Consider the following 17822-nt stretch of genomic DNA (forward strand, 5'->3'; position numbering starts at 1 on the left):
TCAGATCCATAAAGTACTTGGTTGTTTCTTTGCGAGAAAATATGTGATTGTTTCTCTATAATGATTTATATTTGCTTTACAGTATCAACTTTCGCCCCCGTCTCTGAAACACAGTGTGATCTTTCTAAAAAAGACATTGTAAACCTTCAAACACCAATTGATTTAAATTGATTTAAAATATTTTAACCCAGCGAGCCCGTAACTCAGCCGAAGTGGTGATAATAGGATCAGCTCTGACCCCAGTCCCTTCTACTCAGAGGGGTGGCATCCTGATTTCAGAGATAATAAGGTGCATAGTGCTGCTGCTGCTGCTGCTAAGTCGCTTCAGTCGTGTCCGACTCTGTGCGACCCCATAGACGGCAGCCCACCAGGCTCCCCCGTCCCTGGGATTCTCTAGGCAAGAACACTGGAGTGGGTTGCCATTTCCTTCTCCAATGCATGAGAGTGAAAAGTGAAAGTGAAGTCGCTCAGTCGTGTCCGACTCTTTGCAACCCCATGGACTGCACCCCACCAGGCTCCTCCGTCCATGGGATTTTCCAAGCAAGAGTACTGGAGTGGGGTGCCATTGCCTTCTCTGTGAATAGTGCTAAATGCATGCATCTTAGAGCTGATGGAATTAGAGCTCTGGGAACAGGTGGGATACCTAGGGAAAGAATTCAAGAGAAGGATGAAGGGTAAGGTCCATATAGTCAAAGCATAGTTTTTTCAGTAGTCATGTATGAATGTGAGAGTTGGACCTTAAAGAAGGCTGAGCATTGAAGAATTGATGTTTTCCAATTGTGGTGCTGGAGAAGACTCTTGAGAGTCCCTTGGACTGCAAGGAGGTCCAACCAGTCCATCCTAAAGGGAATCAACCCTGAATATTCATTAGAAGGACTGATGCTGAAGCTGAAGCTCCAATACTTTGGCCACCTGATGCGAAGAGCCAACTCACCGGAAAAGATACTGATGCTGGGAAAGATTGAAGGCAGGAGGAGAAGGGGGTGACAGAGGATGAGATGGGTTGGATGGCATCAGTGAATTAAAGGACATGAGTTTGAGCAAACTCCGGGAGATAGTGAAGGACAGGGAAGCCTGGCATGCTGCAGTCCATGGGTCGCAAAGAGTTGTACACACTTAGCAACTGAATAACAGCAAAGGATGTGGGACTTTGGGAGCTGAGAGATGAGGGGAAATAGAGAAGGGCTAGAAGAAGGGCCTGGAGGGGAGCAGGAGAGGGAGGGCCTCCTGAAGCTGGCCACGCCTGCAGAGGGCTGTGAAGGGCTGCAGGGCAGTGGACCCCAGCTATGTATCTCTCTCCCTTTCAAAGGCTTTATTCATTTGAATTCAGAAACTGGACTCAAAGAGGATGCAGTGAGGTCATCATGTAGGTGACACTGTTATCCAAGAAAGAGATACAGAGGGAGGAACAGATTGGGGGAGAAAGTGACGGTTTTGATTTTGAGCATGTGAGATTGTAGATAGGAAATCCAAGTGGATGTACAGAAAAGGGAGTTGAAAATATGGGTCTTAAACTCAAGAGATACCACTGGGCTGGTGAGAGACACTGAAGACCATCAGTGCATCAGTGGCTCCGAAAACCATGTGTGTGTGCTCAGTTACTTCAGTCGTGTCTGGCTCTTTGCGACTCTGTGGACTGTAGCCCACCAGGCTCCTCTATGAGGATTCTCAGGCAAGAATACTGGAGGGGTTGCCATGCCCTCCTCCAGGGCATCTTCCGGACCCAGGGATCGAACCCATGTCTCCTGCATCGCAGGCAGATTCTTTACCACTGAGCTACCAGGGAAGCCCTCCATAGGAGTAGGTAAGAAAAGCCATGGGAGCGTGTAGAGAAAGAACAGACATGAGAGGAGGCCGGTCTTGCAGGAAGCAGCTTAGAAATCTGCAGACCCAGCAGGCAGCTGCCAGAACAACTAGAGGGCAGGGCTAGTTCCCCATCTACCTTTGCATCCACTGTGCCCACTGCAGTGTCTGGCACATAACAGATGCTGCTGATCAAAATTGGCTGACTGGTTGATTAGCTGATGGAAAGAATGTGTGAGAAAATGAACCTGTAAATGACTTTTAAAAAATCACAAGGAAAGGAAGCAGGAAAGTGAAACTTTCTAATGGGGATAAGTGTTTAAGCTGGGAACTGGAAGAAAGACAAAGGCTAAGAAGCTATTAGACTTGACTTAATGGGGGCCTCTGGTGTCCTTGGGGGTGGCCCCTGGGTGGAGAGGTGGGAGATAAGGCACCTGAGGCAAGAACAGGAGGTAATGTAGATTGTTCTTTTAACAAATGAAGTTGTTTTGGAAAGAGCATGTTATGGCTACTGCAGGTGGTCTGGGAGGGACCTGTGTTGCTCTGGACGCTTGAGGAAGGGCCCAGGAGAGCCCCCAGTAAGTGGCCTGTGGGATAGACGGGAGGCAGTCTGTCTCAGTGAACAGGTCATGTTTAAAGGATGCAGGCAGCATCTTGCCTTTCTGGCTAAGACACAGCCCCCAAGCATGGATGCTGTCCTCTCTCCTCCATCACCAAGAGTGTGTTGGAGATTGGAGGAAGAGGACACAGAGTGGTATTTCTGGCCCACCAGCCTCCTTGCACCTATAGAGCCCTGCCCAGGATTTAAGGGTGTGTTTTCATGGTGCCCTTGGTCGCCATGGCGACAGCAGCCTTCCAGTCCAAGGGAGATGGATGGTGTTTAAATCATTATTAGCCAAGGTACCAATGTGTTTTCCAGGCAGTAAATAATAGCTCCTAATGCTGGTGGAAGCTTGGCTGGGCACTGCATGGAATATTTATGTCATTTGGACTATTCTGGGGATTTGTTTTCATTTTTGTGGTCTTCACGGTGGAGCTATGTAAAAATCAATAGCATTGACTCTCCCACTAATCTTAATTCACCGTGAAATAGGCTTAACACCAGACTCCCCTTCCAGTGATTTTTCTTTTTTAGATGTCCTGTGGACAAGGACTTGAATTGGGCTCAGCTGTCTTCATGCGTGTCATTGTTCTTCAAGTCTCTTGCTTGCTCCAGGCCCAGCTTCCCTGTCCCTGTGCAGATCTTGGTTCTTTCTTAGAGGTGCAGTTCTTCCTAGGCTGAAGCTCCCTGGGTGCTCACTCTTCTTGCTGTAAGGAATTTACTCACAGAGCACACTGTAGGTCCAGAGTCCTTGGAGCAACAGCTTGCCCATTCCCCTTTCAAAGCCCAGCTCCAGGAGGACCTCCCTAGGAACACCACTGCTACCTGAGTTGCCTCCACGTGTCCCTAAGCTCCCATTGCCATCCACCGAATGGTCTGTGGTCACGTCTGTCACTGTCTGGGGCTGGCTCATTCACCAGCATAATCTCCGAGGCCAGCCCAGCAGCTGGCACCCAGGGGGGCTTACAAAACAGCTGGTGAATTGAACTGGACAGAAAGCCCTTCACACTCAGATGGAGAGGCTCGGGCAAGAACAGAACCTGTTTGCACCAAAAGCCCATTGTAGACTCACGGGAGTATGTCCTGTTCTGTTCCGTTCACTCCTGCTGGGTTATTGGGGTTTGAATGTGCTCATTCACCAACTGTTTACAGCCTTCATGGGCCTCTGCAAGAAGCAGTCAGAACCGCAGAGATACGGCTCAGTACAGGAGAGGCAGGCACAGGAGAGGGCAGAATGAGAAAAGAGCTCAGTAGAGAGAGGAGGCTCTGAGAGGTGTTGACTAAGGGCCACTATGCCCGCTGTGGTGGAGATGCTAGTTCTCGAGGGAGGTGGGAACTCAGCCATGTTCCATGGACTTCAGAACCTGCTTTATTATTGTTCCTACTTCACAGAGGAGAATATCAAGCCCTTGAAATACATAGAGCTTGCCCCAGATCAGTCACAGACGTAGACAGAGCCAGAAGTTAGTTTTTGTACTTAGTTTTCCCAGAAAAGTGAAAGTGTTGGTGGCTCAGTTGTATCCAATTCTTTCCAACCCCATGGACTCTAACCCGCCAGGCTCCTCTGTCCATGGGATTCTCCAGGTAAGAATACTGGAGTAGGTAGCCATTCCCTTCTCCAGAGGATCTTCCCAACCCAGGGATCAGACCTGGAACTCCCGCATTGCAGTGGCGTCTTTACCATCTGAGCCACCAGGGAATTCACCATGTGGGGGGATGCCCTGATCCCGTACCTGTGTGCCATGTCAGCCAGTGTGCTGCAGACTGGGGAAGGCGCCTTGCCTTCCTGCCTGGGTGGCTTCATGCTGAGTCCTGGAAGACACAGTCACTGAACTGGCCTTGAAGGCTGGCAAGGTTTTGATGAGTTCAGAAGGGGAACAGGACCTTCCGGGTAAAGGGAATGACAGAAGGAGAGGCTTACACGTGGGAAAGTGCAGGGTTCGTTCAAGGAGCACAGGGAGACCTGGTGTGAGATGAGGCTACACTTGAACTCCCTTTGGGTCTAGGTAGTGGCTGAGTGTCAGGCTTTGGAGCTGGGTGGATCTGAACTTGAATCCTACCTTTTTCTAGCTGGGCAACGGTGGGCCAAATACTCAAATCTTGGTGCCTCCATTTCCACCTCTGTAATGATGACACTAGTTTCCATCTTTGAGAATAAGTAATGCGTGTAGTTATCATTCAGTTGCTCAGTTGTGTCCAACTCTTTGTGACGCCATGAACTGCAACACTCTAGGCTTCCCTACCCTTCATTGTCTCCCAAAGTTTGCTTCTATTCATGTCCATTGAGTCAGTGATGCTATCTAACCATCTCATCCTCCGCAACCCGCTTTTCCTTTTGCCTTCAGTCTTTCCCAGCCTAAGGGTCTTTTCCAGTGAGCTGGCTCATCGCATCAGGTGGCCAATGTATTGGAGCTTCAGCATCAGTCCATTGAACATTCAGGACTGATTTTCTTTAGGATGGACTGGTTTGATCTTGCAGTCCAAGAGACTCTCAAGAGTCTTCTCCAGCACCACAGTTCAAAAGCATCAGTTCTTCAGCATTCAGCCTTCTCTCTGGTCCAGCTCTCAGACCCATACATGACTACTAGAAAAACCGAAGCTTTGACTATATAGACCTTCACTGGCAAAGTGATGTCTCTATGTTTTAATATGCTGTCTATGTTTTTCATAACTTTCTTTGCAAGGAGCGAGCATCTTTTAATTTTATGGCTGTAGTCATCATCTGCGGTGATTTTAAAGTCCAAAAAAATAAAATCTGTCACTGCTTCCACTTTTTCCCCCATCTATTTGCCATGAAGTGATGGGACTGGATGCCATAATCTTAGTTTTCTAAATGTTGTGTTTTAATCGAGCTTTTCCCCTCTCTTCTTTCACCGTCATCAAGAGGTTCTTTAGTTCCTCTTCACTTCCTGCCATTAGAATGTAGAGCCAACAGTAATTATTTTTCCCATCACTGTATCTTTACTCGGTGTCTCCTGATCTTCTCTTTGTCCCCACCCAACACTTTCCCTCTTGAGCCCTCTGCTTTCAACCAGGATGTCCCTGACTACACAATAATAAAGCCGTGGGATCTCAAGGTCAGAACAGGCCATGGGTGAAGGTGATCTTTTTGGTCCCAACCATCAGCCAGAAGTAAGAGTAACACTATTCACTGGTCTCCTAAGATGTTAGGCTTCTTGCCCACAATATCCCAACCCTGAAGATGACGTTAGATGTTGAGCGAATCCTTCTGTCTTGACCTCACCAGGGCTGGGAATGGCATTTTGGGGTTAGTATCTGAGAAGTCTCTGCAAGTTTCTTACCATAGGCTGCACCCAAGCAGCTTGGCTGCAGAGAACAGCATGTTTCCTCATGGAAATATTGCTACCCTGCTAAAGGACTGTCGGGCTTCCCTGGTGGCTCAGTGGTAAAGAATCTGACTGCAGTGCAGGAGACTCTCGTTCAATCCCTGGGTTGGGAAGATCCCCTGAAGAAGAAAATGGCAACCCACTCCAGTATTCTTGCCTGGGAAATTGCATGGGCAGAGGAGCCTGGTGGGCTGTAGTCCATGGCGTCGCAAAGAGTTGGACAGGACTGAGGGACTAAAGCAGCACCACCAAAAGACTGTTACCTCCTTGAATAGTGAATACCTTCATTCTTTTCTTTTTAAAACATTATTTCCTGTACCTATTTAGGATGTGGTTACTCGAAGCAGAGGGAATGTTGTATTTCTTCATTTACTATTTCTGATAGACTGTTCTAAGAACATCTCTGAAACTGGTGAAGAGGAGAGGTGTGTCTCCGGTGACCTCCCTTTTCCGATGCTCATCCTCCTGGCATCTCGTTCCTGGAGATCGATAGCATCTTAGTGGTGCTTCTGCCAGACTGTTTGGCACCTGCTATAGCATTCTCTCATGGGAATTCAGGTAGGACTCTCTCAGAATCCCAATCTGGGGAAAGTCTGTTGGTGTTCAAAGCAGTGGTTCTCTTAGCATTGAATGTTCAATAGTGTGCTTTCCAACCATATGGGATGTGCAGATATACCCCAGACACAGAGGCAAGCATGACTGGAAGGAAAAGGGGACAGGGGCTAGGCTACCACAGTGTTTCCCAGTCTGGGGTAGCTGCTAATGAGTTGCTGCCCAAAGTCAGGCAAGATGGACCCTTGAGGTTAAAGGACAGACAGAGGAGCACAAAGAAGTTGAAAGCAGGATGGTATTGTGTGGCCAGGTTTGAGGCAGAGAGCCCTGCACATGTGGTGGAGAAGGCAGACTTCTCATCACTGACTGACAGCTCTGTTCTGTTTAGTTCAGTCGCTCAGCCATGTCCGACTCTTTGCAACCCCATGACTGCAGCACTCCAGGCTTCCCTGTTCATCACCAATTCCCGGTGCTTGCTCAAACTCATGTCCATCAAGTCCGTGATGCCATCCAATCATCTCATCCTCTGTCGTCCCCTTCTCCTCCTGCCTTCAGTCTTTCCCAGTATCAGGGTCTTTTCCAATGAGTCAGTTCTTCGCAACAGGTGGCCAAAGTACTGGAGCTTCAGCATCAGTCCTTCCAATGAATATTCAGGACTGATTTCCTTTAGGATTGACTGGTTGGATCTCCCTGCAGTCCAAGGGATTATCAAGAGTCTTTTCCAACACCACAGTTCAAAAACATCAATTCTTCAGTGCTCAGCTTTCTTAATAGTCCAACTCTCACATCCATACATGACTACTGGAAAAAATCATAGCTTTGACTAGATAGACCTTTGTTGGCAAAGTAATGTCTCTGCTTTTTATTATGCTGTCTATACTGGTCATGGCTTTTCTTCCAAGGAGCAAGCGTCTTTTAATTTCATGGCTGCAGTCACTATCTGCAGTGATTTTGGAGCCCAAGAAAATAAAGTTTGTCAGTGTTTCTATTGTTTCCACATCTATTTGCCATGAAGTGATGGGACCAGATGCCATGATCTTCATTTTTTTAATGTTGAGTTTTAAGCCAGCTTTTTCAGTCTCCTCTTTCACTTTCATCAAGAGGCTCTTTAGTTCCTCTTAGCTTTCTACCATAAGGGTGGTGTCATCTGCATATCTGAGGTTATTGCTGTTTCTCCTGGCAGTCCTGATTCCAGCTTGTGCTTCATCCAGCCTGGCATTTTGCATGATGTACTCTGCATATAAGTTAAATAATCAGGGTGACAATATACAGCCTTGACATACTCCTTTCCCAATTTGGAACCAGTCTGTTGTTCCAGGTCTGGTTCTAACTGTTGCTTCTTGACCTGCATGCAGATTTCTCAGGAGGCAGGTCAGGTGGTCTGGTATTCCCATCTCTTGAAGAATTTTCCACAGTATGTTGTGATCCACACAGTCAAAGGCTTTGCCGTAATCATTAAAGCAGAAGTAGATGTTTTTCGGGAACTCTTGCTTTTTCGATGATCCAATGGATGTTGGCAATTTGATCTCTGGTTCCTCTGCCATTTCTAAATCCAGCTTGAACATCTGAAAGTTCTCAGTTCATGTACTGTTGAAGCCTAGCTTGGAAAATTTTGAGCATTACTTTGCTAGCGTGTGAGATGAGTGCAATTGTGTAGTAATTTGAACATTCTTTGGCATTGCCTTTCTTTGGGACGGAATGAAAACTGATCTTTTCCAGTCCTGTGGTCACTGCTGAATTTTCCAAGTTTGCTAGCATATCGAGTACAGAATCTTAACAGCATCTTTCAGGATTTGAAATAGCTCAGCTGGAATTCCATTACATCCACTAGCTTTGTTCATTGTGATGCTTCCTAAGGCCCACTTGGCTTCAGACTCCAGGATTTCTGGCTCTATGTGAGTGATCACACCATTGTGGTTATCTGAATCATTAAGATCTTTTTTTTAATAGTTCTTCTGTGTATTCTTGCCACCTTTTCTTAATGTCTTCTGCTTCTGTTAGGTCCATACCATTTCTGTTCTTTATTGTGCCCACCTTTGCATGAAATGTTCCCTTGGTATCTCTAATTTTCTTGAAGCAATCTCTAGTCTTTCCCATTCTATTGTTTTCCTCTATTTCTTTGCATTGATCACTGAGGAAGGCTTTCTTATCTCTTCTCACTCTGTGACTGGGAACAAAGCAGTTCTCTCTCAAGCGTCTGTTTTTTCTTCATCTGCAAAATGAGGATAGAACTTATTCAAGTGGTATGCAGATCAGCTAGAGATCTTCTGCGACATATCTCAGGCACCAGGTTGGAGCTCAGTCAACTTCAGTGTCTCCCAAGCTGCAGGTAACTAGCTCGAGGAAGGTTCAGCCCAAGTCAGAATCAGGACCCCGGAGAGCTCCCAGGAGTCCTCCTGGTCCTTTGAAAAGGCTTGTGTTCTAGAAAACACTGTAGTTGCTAGGATAGACCTCAGCAATCGTCTGTCTTTCTCAGGGATGTGGGAAGGGCTCTTTCTCCTGGCGGTCTGCAGGGTGATTTTAGTGATGCATGAACCTGGATTAAAGAACATCACATCATGCCCATGTGTCTTAAGGCAAAAGGTGCAGTAAGCTTTTTAGCTATTTTAGTAACTGACACTTGCTAGTCTTGCTTTTGAACTGAGAACACAGTGCAGACTCAGAGCCTTTGGCTAGAATTTAATCACATTTTATCTTCATTGCATTTATTTTTGCTTTTACCTTCTGTTTGTGGTAAGAGATAAAGATTTTCAGTTTATGGTGAAAAAAATCACAGTTTTCGTATTATATACTATTTATTTAATGCAAGAGAGCATAAAGATGACACATGTATATAGCAAAAAAAAAAAAAAAATTGGGGAAGATGGTAAGAGTGATTGCACTTTAGATTAGTTTACCCTTGCCTCATTGTCTATGGTTAAATGCCAGCCCAGAGAGGGCGTGTAACTTGCCTACGCTGCCCTGCAAATTGTGTCTTCTGACCCTGTGGTCTTGGGTCCCTGCCTCTACACCACCCTTCCAGCTCAGTGCCTTTTGATTGATGCTTCTAGCTGACTCCATTGAAGGGACAGCCCTTCTGAACTTTCATGGCATTCTCAGTGATGACACAGTTCCCTCCCCGTCATGAAATAAATAGCAGTGTCCTGGAAGTAGGGAGAAAACACCCCACCATTCCAGTATTGGAATGCAAATGAGCAATTAGAGTCAATTAAAACAGGATACAGTATAATTACCACCAATTGTGCTAACCTTTATATTCAGTAGGACTTGACCTGCTGAAAAGAAATTAAACAATAGTTAAAAAAAAAAAAAAAAAACCTCTTTGTTAACCCAAGGGTGTGCTTTGGTCAGGAGTCTCCTTTCAGAGGCCCGAGTGGTCTGACAGCTGAGACCACCCCTTCCCCCACGCCCACCTCTCCGGGTCCACACCACTATTGACAGCGGCCAGGAACCGGCCGGCCGAAACAGTACCTTGTCAGTGACCATATTTTTGTCCGTAACCAGATCCCGTATCATTTAGCATAATGCCTGAACCCTGCTTGGTTCTTCCAGACGGATCCTAGGGCCTCAGACACAGTGAAACTAAACTCTGCACCTGAATGTCTTAGCCCTCCATCACTGAACTGGTCCATCTTTTAAAGCCATATCTACTGTGGTTTCGTTATTCTTGTGTGTGTGTGTGTGTGTGTGCACACGCGCGTGCTTAGTTGCTCAGTCAGTCGTCTGTGACTCTTTGCAACCCTGTGGACTGTAGCCTGCCAGGTTCCTCTGTCCATGGGATTCTCCAAGCAAGAGCAGTGGAGTGGGGTGCCGTGCCTTCCTCCGGGGCATCTTCCAGACCCAGGAATTGAACCCCCATCTACTGTGTCTCCTGCGTTGCAGCCAGATTCTTTACCTGCTCAGCCATCAGGGAAGCCATGAATGCTCCTTAAAATCCAATGCAACTTTCTGAACCCCATTTTATATGGATCTGGCATTCCCAGTAGACAAAGCACAGGAGCTGTTCTGAAGACCTACATTGAAACTCAGGGTTCAGGTATCAGCCTGCTGATTTGTCTCTCTCACAGATGTTTTTTGAGCTCGTTTTGTGAAACATAGGCTGGCCTGGGCACTGTGGATACAGCAGGGAAAGGAAAAGATGAAACTCCCCTTTTTTTGTGGAACTTGCATTTTAGAAATCTTAAACTGACACGACAGTAAGAGAAACAGCTGACAGAGAAGAACTCTAGTGCTGGGAGGATGCAGGCGTGAGTGGGGGTGGATGTGGGTTGGGTGGGGGTTGGGGAGGACAGGGCACACGGCGTGGTTTCTAGTGAATCAGGCAGCCCCTGATGTGAGACCAAGGAACTTCAAACCCACCGCTGGGGCCACCCTGCCTAACGTGGACAGTAATGGGACCAGGATATCACAGCTGGAAGGCAGGGCCCCTGCCTTTGAGGGGCCCTCAGAGCTGTGGGGAGTCGGGCATACCCAGGACTGACGCCGTGGGTGGCCCAGGAGCTGGGGGTGGATGTTCGGACAAAGGGAGGCATGAAAAGGCAGGGAGGCCTGCAGGAGGCCTGGCCTGCGCCCCAGCAGCGAGGGGCCTGGCACAGCTGAGAGCAAAGTGGCTGTGGGGGGAGGCGGTGGAGACTGGTTGAGCCGCACGGCAAGTGGGGGCTGTGCCAGGACTGGAGCGCGGGGTCCCTGACTCAGAGCCCAGCTCTCAGCTCTGTATCCCACAGCCTGGGTTGTGTGCCTGGGGGTTGGACTCAGGGGAGCAGGAAGACACATGCCAGAGTCTTCTTTGTAAACCTCGGGCCACGGAATGGGGCTGTCACATGGCTGAGAAGAAGGGTGATGGAGGGCCCCGATGACAGGGATGAAGACGGGGCTGTAGTTTCAGAATACAGTTGGAGGTCAGGTTGGCAGGACCTGATGCTACTCCTGGGATGTGGAGGAAGCAGAGGGAAGTGACAAGGCTGACTCCAGCCTGAGCACCAGGGGACAACCTGGAGGGGCCTACACGTCCCGGGGGACCAGATCTGTGCTTGCATCCACATCATCAGCTGGTTCCATACCTTCCCCACCCGACGGGCCTCTCCCGTTCTCCCGAACCTCAGAGACCCAGCTTCAGCCTCACTGACTTTGCCAGGAGAAGGCCAGAGCCCTTCCTGAGACCCTCCAACCTGTCTCTCTAGCCTCTGGCCCTGGTTTTGTGCTGCTGTGGTGGGCTCGTGACCCCAGGTTCTTCATCCATGTGCGCACATCCAGCAGTTGTTTCCTTGAGCACAAGACCTGGTCTCACCACTCTGGGGGCCAGAACTAAGGATCCGCAGTGGAAGACAAAGGCGTGAGTGAAAAGTGGGCTAGAGCAAGGGGAGCAGATGGCAGTCGTGTCCCAGCCGGGAGCCGTGCTGCCTAGAGTCCCGTGCAGGGGGTTCTGGGGCTGCATCCGGGCTTAGCTGCGGAGGAAGGTGGTCCATTAGTGATATCTGGCATGGACGCGGGAAAGGTGTGGCCGCGTGTGAGCCATTGACAGGCGTGCTCTCGATGACATGATCTGTATTGTTTGGACAGCCTGTAGCTACTCTTGGGAGAAATTGAAGGTGATGTTCACGTATCTGGGGCGGCTGAGGGGAGAGACAGACTGGGACGGCCTTTTAGGAGAGCTGGGTCAGCACTGCATCTCACCTTCATAGCACTCTCCACTTGCGTCCATTACGTAATGATGCCCCTGAACCACCTTTTGTACCCTGACTCTGGGCTCTCAAACATTGGCTTACAAAAGGGATTGTTCTCGCCAGTGCCTGCCAGCCAGCGGTTTCCTTCTGGCAGCCTGACTCATTGTCCACACCGTGGTCTTTGGACACTGTACCTGAATGTTTTATTTCCCTTATGGTTTTACAAAATGAATGTTGAAAAGGAGGGTGTGGGTACCAGTGGAGGGAGTAGAGTTCTCCTAAATGTCGTGTGGAAGCAGAGCATCCATTTAGGACTCTGAACATTGGAATTGCTTCAGAATAATGATCAGCCACTTCATAAATCGTGCCCCTGTGCTGACTGTCTGCTCTGTGTGCTTCCAGGACACTGCAGACGTGTGTGCGGCCGGGTTATATGTGACACCTAATGACACACCATTGGCCCAGTCCACTCACTACAGACCAGGCAGAGAATAAGCAGAATGTCAAGTCACACCAAGATGGTCCCACAGATTGAAGGACAAATGTCTATGATTTTCCTTTGTTCATACGTTTCACATAGTAACACTTTTTCCCCCCTGATTTAGTGAGCATTGAGAGTTAAACTCCAGAAATATCATTAATCAGGTCCTAGGCATTCTGGATATAATTCTTCCACCATATAGCAGAAGCAGAAGTGGAAACTATACAATGAAAGCAATAGAGTTTAGCCTTCCCAGCTTCATAGACATAAGCTAGTTGACTAGGGGGCCTTCATTTTGAAGGCAGGAGATTCAAGCTTTAACCTGAAATGCTGAAGATCTACGATAGGTAGATTGTGCTAAGGGAGGTGGAGATTCTATAGCACTCTTAGCTCTCACTCTTAGCAACACTTTTTGCTGATTGGTCTCCAATTTATTATTAATATTACTATTATGTATGTAGTGTGTATACAGCCCTATGACTAGCCCACCAGACTCCTCTGTCCATGGGATTTTTCAGGCAAGCATACTGTAGGGGGTTGCCATTCCCTTCTCCAGGGGATCTTTCTGACCCAGGGATCAAACCTGTGTCTCCTGTGTGTCTCCTGCATTGGAAGGCCGATTCTTTACCCCTAGTGCAACCTGGGGTGTTTTATTATACTACTAATAATGACTGCCGGTCTCTCGTTATATATTTAACTTGCGTTTACCTTCTCTGGATTACATTTGTGATGGCAAGAGATTGTTCACATTGATTACATGGCGTGTGGATTGAACACGGATGCCAGAATCTGCGGGGCAGGACTGTGGGTGGCCTGAGGGTGGCGTGGTCACCGCAGGCTGGGGACAGTGTCTGGAAGAGGTTATCCAGCCTTCCAGGTTGTCTCAGTGGCGGGACCCATGAACACCACCCCCAGGTGGTTCTTATTTTTTTATTTTTGAGGACTGAGTTAAAATTACCAATCAAATGACTCGACTTCTCTGAGAGTCACATCTCTAAAAATGGGGGAAATAACACTGAATTTGCATTGCTGTCATGAGAGTCACATACACAGCCCAATGGTTGATCACATGACCTTGAAGTCATGACCTTTACCACAGGCCTCCTTCTAAATCCACATCAGCTATTCCTAGCTGGGCCATCCTGAGTTAGCATCTAGGATGCTAGATATCTTCTTCATATCTAGTAAGAGGATAATCATACCTATCTGAAGAATGAATGACTGGCGTGTGGAAGTGGTGAATAAACATAGCCATTTCTGCCGTCATGTGTAAAGTGTCCAGCATGCAGTAGGATTTTACTTCTTCCTTCTTCCTTTTCTCCAAGTTTCCTGTGTCCTGAAACTCCTCTTCATCCTTTATGGGTCAACAGCTGGATCACCTCCCAGAAGAAGCCCTCCCTGCCTGTCCCTGAGGTTAGCTACTCGCTTCTCTGTGCTCCACCATCCTCTGTGTTCCCCCAGTTACACAGTGGATGCTGTATCTACCTACGTACATGTCTGTATTTTCTTTTTTTTACCAGTGGGGAAGCCTCTTGAACAGAAACCTGCATTCTGTGACCACCCCCCACTTAATCCAGAAGTCTAGCTCAGTGCTCCGTTCATAGGAGTGTTGGGGGTGGGTGTGAGTGAGTAGAGGGATGAGTAAGTAAATATTGTAAATAAATGAGTAGCGTGAAGGCCTGAGCCACTGGTAGAAGAAACCCTGCCTTGCAAAGGGGTGAGAGGCTCCAGAGTGATGGAGGGATTAAGATCATACGTAGGTCCTTTACCTGAGGAATCGGAGCCTCTGGGCCATCCAAAAGCTGGTGTGCGTGATCTGTGAACGGAGAGGGGGAGTCTGTCCACAGTTGTCAGGAGAGTCCCTGAAGTGTCTGCAGCCCCCAGAGGTTAACAAGTTGCTGCTCTAAATAGAGGAGCCAAGTGATTGGAGGAGAGGATGTGCAGGAGGACGAACGTGACCAGGAGCGGGCACTGAGTCCTGAGGGCACCCTGGGCAGACAGGAACTCCTGTGATCCATCACGCTGTGGCCATTTCCTTCGAAGCTGCTCCTGCTCAAGGATGCTTGGGGAAGATTCTGTCTGTTTCCCTGCCTCGATTCTTGCACAGAATCCTTGGGCTGCAGGGGCCAATCAGGTTCATCAGTTTCCTCCTTCCAGGTGGACCATGCCGGAGTGATTCCAGGAAAAAAGCGCCCTCACAGCTCCCCAGCCTCCTCTCCCCTTCCCATGCCCTTCTGTTTTATTCTATCTTCTTCTGTCCTGTCTTTGGCTAAGAAAACTTGATTTTCTGTTAAGAGCAGTGATTTTCGAAAACGTGTGTCTTGACCCGTTGGTAAATTGAGATGTGAATTTAAAGGATCATGACCAGTTTTTTTTTCAAATGGAACCATCTGATAGGAAGTCTTAGAGTGCATCACACATGTGAGATGAGCATGAGTCTGCAAAACTTCCTGTCTTGGCTCTTCGTGTGTATGGGTTGTGGTATTGTATGTATGTATTTCTTCGGTGCCAGTCAGAAGAAGATTGGAGAGGACCACTGATCCAGCACCACCCATGGGCTCTCAGGAGATGCTCACTGCAAGATCTGGCCTTGAGGGGAGAACACGTGTGTTAGAGCTCTTGCTGCTGCACTGGGCAGCCCTTTGCTGCCAGCGAGAAGTTGGGTGGGGGGTGCTGCTGCATTGCCCATCATCATCACCCCTTCTTGACCCTTGCCCTCCTCTCCTGGCAGGTGGTGTATGTCACCGCGACGTTCCCCTATGTCATGCTGCTGATCCTTCTGATCCGAGGGGTCACGTTGCCTGGGGCCTCCGAAGGCGTCAAGTTCTACCTGTACCCCGACCTCTCCCGGCTCTCCGACCCACAGGTAAGAGTTGCTGGCTCCGTTCACAGCCACCTGCCACCTCCACGGAGGCTTCTCCATGGAGGCTCAGTGGCCCTATCGAGTAGTTGGAAGGTCTATGGCCTCCTTCTCAGAATAATGCTTCTCAATGCATAAAACAGGGAATCAGATATATTGAAATTTTTCAATCACCAAAACATGAGAAAAGACAGATTTTGTGACACGGTCAAGTAGCAAGCGACAGCACAGCACAGTGTAGCAAGATCCAGCATATGATGAATAATTTCCATGATTTCAAAGCAGTGATGAGTATAAATGGTATTTGGAGATATCTATCCCGTGATATGAAAATATCTGGCATTTCTACTGCTAACAGGGCTTCCCTAGTGCCTCAGACAGTAGAGAATCTGCCTATAATGCAGGAGACCCAGGTTCATTCCCTAGGTCAGGAAAATCTCCTGTTGAAGGGCATGATAACCCACTCCAGTATTTTTGCCTGGAGGATTCCATGGACAGAGGAGCCTGGCAGGCTATAGTCTTTGGGGTTGCAGAGAGTTGGACACAGCTGAGCGACTAAGCACACGTATGCAGACTGCTGCTTGGACGGTGGTCTAGTGCCTGCATTCATAATGGAAGGAATTGCTCAGTTAGAGGCCAGTAAAAATAAAAATACACTTTTTCCCCCCACCTGAGAACACAGATCTCTGCAGCCGTGGTTCTCTGAGAGAAACTGGGTCTTGGTGATTTTCTTTGCAGGGGGTTTGCTCACAGAAAGAAAATAACCGGTGACCCGTGAGCAAACCCCCCACAAAGAAAATTGCCAAGACCCAGTTTCTCTTAAAAACTGGCCAAGCTGTTAGTTGTCTTTGGAAAGGCATCAGCCATTCTGAATCCTGGGTGGAACTGTTTATGCTGAAGCATCTCCAGGTGGGCAGGGGTGGTGTGTGTGCCTGAGGGTGTTAGATAAGAGATGAAGACAGCATCTTAGGGGATGCTGTCCCCTAACAACCCCCACCACTTGTTAGAAAGCCCTGGGGAGCTTTAAAAAATCCCAATTCCCAGAGCACAACCCAGAGCAATGAAAGCAAACTCTCTGGGCCGGGGCAGGGGGGGTCCCAGGTCTCAGTGTTATTTGAGGGCCCCCTGGCAGCTCCAACATGTGAAATAACATACTCACAGATATCCCAGTGGGTGAGGAGGCGCTCGTTTTTCTGTGAAAACAAACACAGATTACAGAGTAGAGTGTAGAATCTGTGTTCAGCTGATTACAAAGCTTGCAAGAGATGTGTCGAATAAAGAATATAGTCATGACCTGAAAGTAGAGAGTTACTTTATTTGGTGGGAATGTTTAGGACTCCAAGCCTGGGAAGACCAGCATCTCAGTAGCTTTGACAAAACTGCTCCAAGGAGATAGGAGGGGAAGTCAAGCTATCTACAAGTTTGCAACAAAGGGAGCAGGTGGTCTGAACAGCAAAGATCACATATCAAGTTAAAGAATTTAGCATTCTATATATGGGAAGATGCAAGCCTCTGGGCTCACTGAATTCATTCCTTTCCTCTGCACCTCAGCTGTTTGGGGACAATCCTGTCCCCTTCTTCACCTTGCTTCTTGCATTCCCCCAGCGCCTCAGCAGTCACCTTGAGGGGTGGTAGCATCTGCTGGGTTGCAGTTTGGGGAGCCCTCATTCACATTTGGAGGCCAGAAATCTCTGATGGCTGTGACATTTCTTGTTTGTTAATATGGCAGGAGATATTTTCATTTCACAGATGTCACGTTTATGGTCTCGGCTAAGGCTGCCCCCTGTTAGGAAGGTAGGGGTGGGAATGTTTGAGGAGGCCTGGTTTGTGCAGCTCAGGTATAGCTCATTACAGTGGATTAAAGCGGATGGTGGCACGGGCCTGTGTGTTCATTTCTGTCTCAGTTTGCCACACCGTGAGGGCCCCGAGGCTCAGACCCCACTAGGCTGCTGACAGCAGCCACCTGAGTTGCAGGCAGAATCCCTAGGAAGAAGGAAATGAGCTCCTGACAGCTGGCCTCTCCAACTCCAACCTCTGATGCCAAGGGCTCAGTTGAAGAAGCAGTTTTGGAAAACAGATTTCCAAAATCACCGGTCTGTGTATTTTTGTTATGTCCACGAATTCTGCCTTCACCCAGGACGGCCATCCTGTTCTGTCCTCTGCTCACTGGCTTCCTTCTCCTGGTCCTCAGGGTCAGCTGGTCCCAAGCATCTCCCAGAGCTTCCAAACCTGGCTGATCCCCGAGACACCTTGGCACACATTGGGATGCATTGTTGTGGGGCTGAGATGGCACATGGGTGTCTATATTATTAACAGGCTTCAGTGACCACCCTGATGATCAGAAAAGTTTGTGAAAACCCGACTGTGATACCTACAGTCTTAGTGTTGTTCAGTTGCTAAGTCGTGTCTGACTCTCTGTGACCCCACGGGCTGCAGCATGCCAGGCTTCCCTGACCTCCACTATCTCCCAGAGTTTACTCAAACTCATGTCCTCTGAGTTGGTGATGCCATCCAG

The 17822-nt window shown here is 48.3% G+C and overlaps 1 protein-coding gene across 1 annotated transcript in view; it reads left to right on the plus strand.

The window, feature by feature from the left end:
* Positions 1-17822, plus strand: part of SLC6A11 (solute carrier family 6 member 11) — a 123078-nt gene that overhangs the window by 46833 nt on the left and 58423 nt on the right. The window contains exon 6 of the mRNA XM_070776847.1: positions 15179-15313. Within this exon, the coding sequence (XP_070632948.1) occupies positions 15179-15313 (135 nt within the window). The remainder of the gene's footprint in view (positions 1-15178; positions 15314-17822) is intronic.

Source organism: Bos indicus, chromosome 22, assembly GCF_029378745.1.
Source record: "Bos indicus isolate NIAB-ARS_2022 breed Sahiwal x Tharparkar chromosome 22, NIAB-ARS_B.indTharparkar_mat_pri_1.0, whole genome shotgun sequence".
Lineage (NCBI taxonomy): Eukaryota > Metazoa > Chordata > Mammalia > Artiodactyla > Bovidae > Bos > Bos indicus.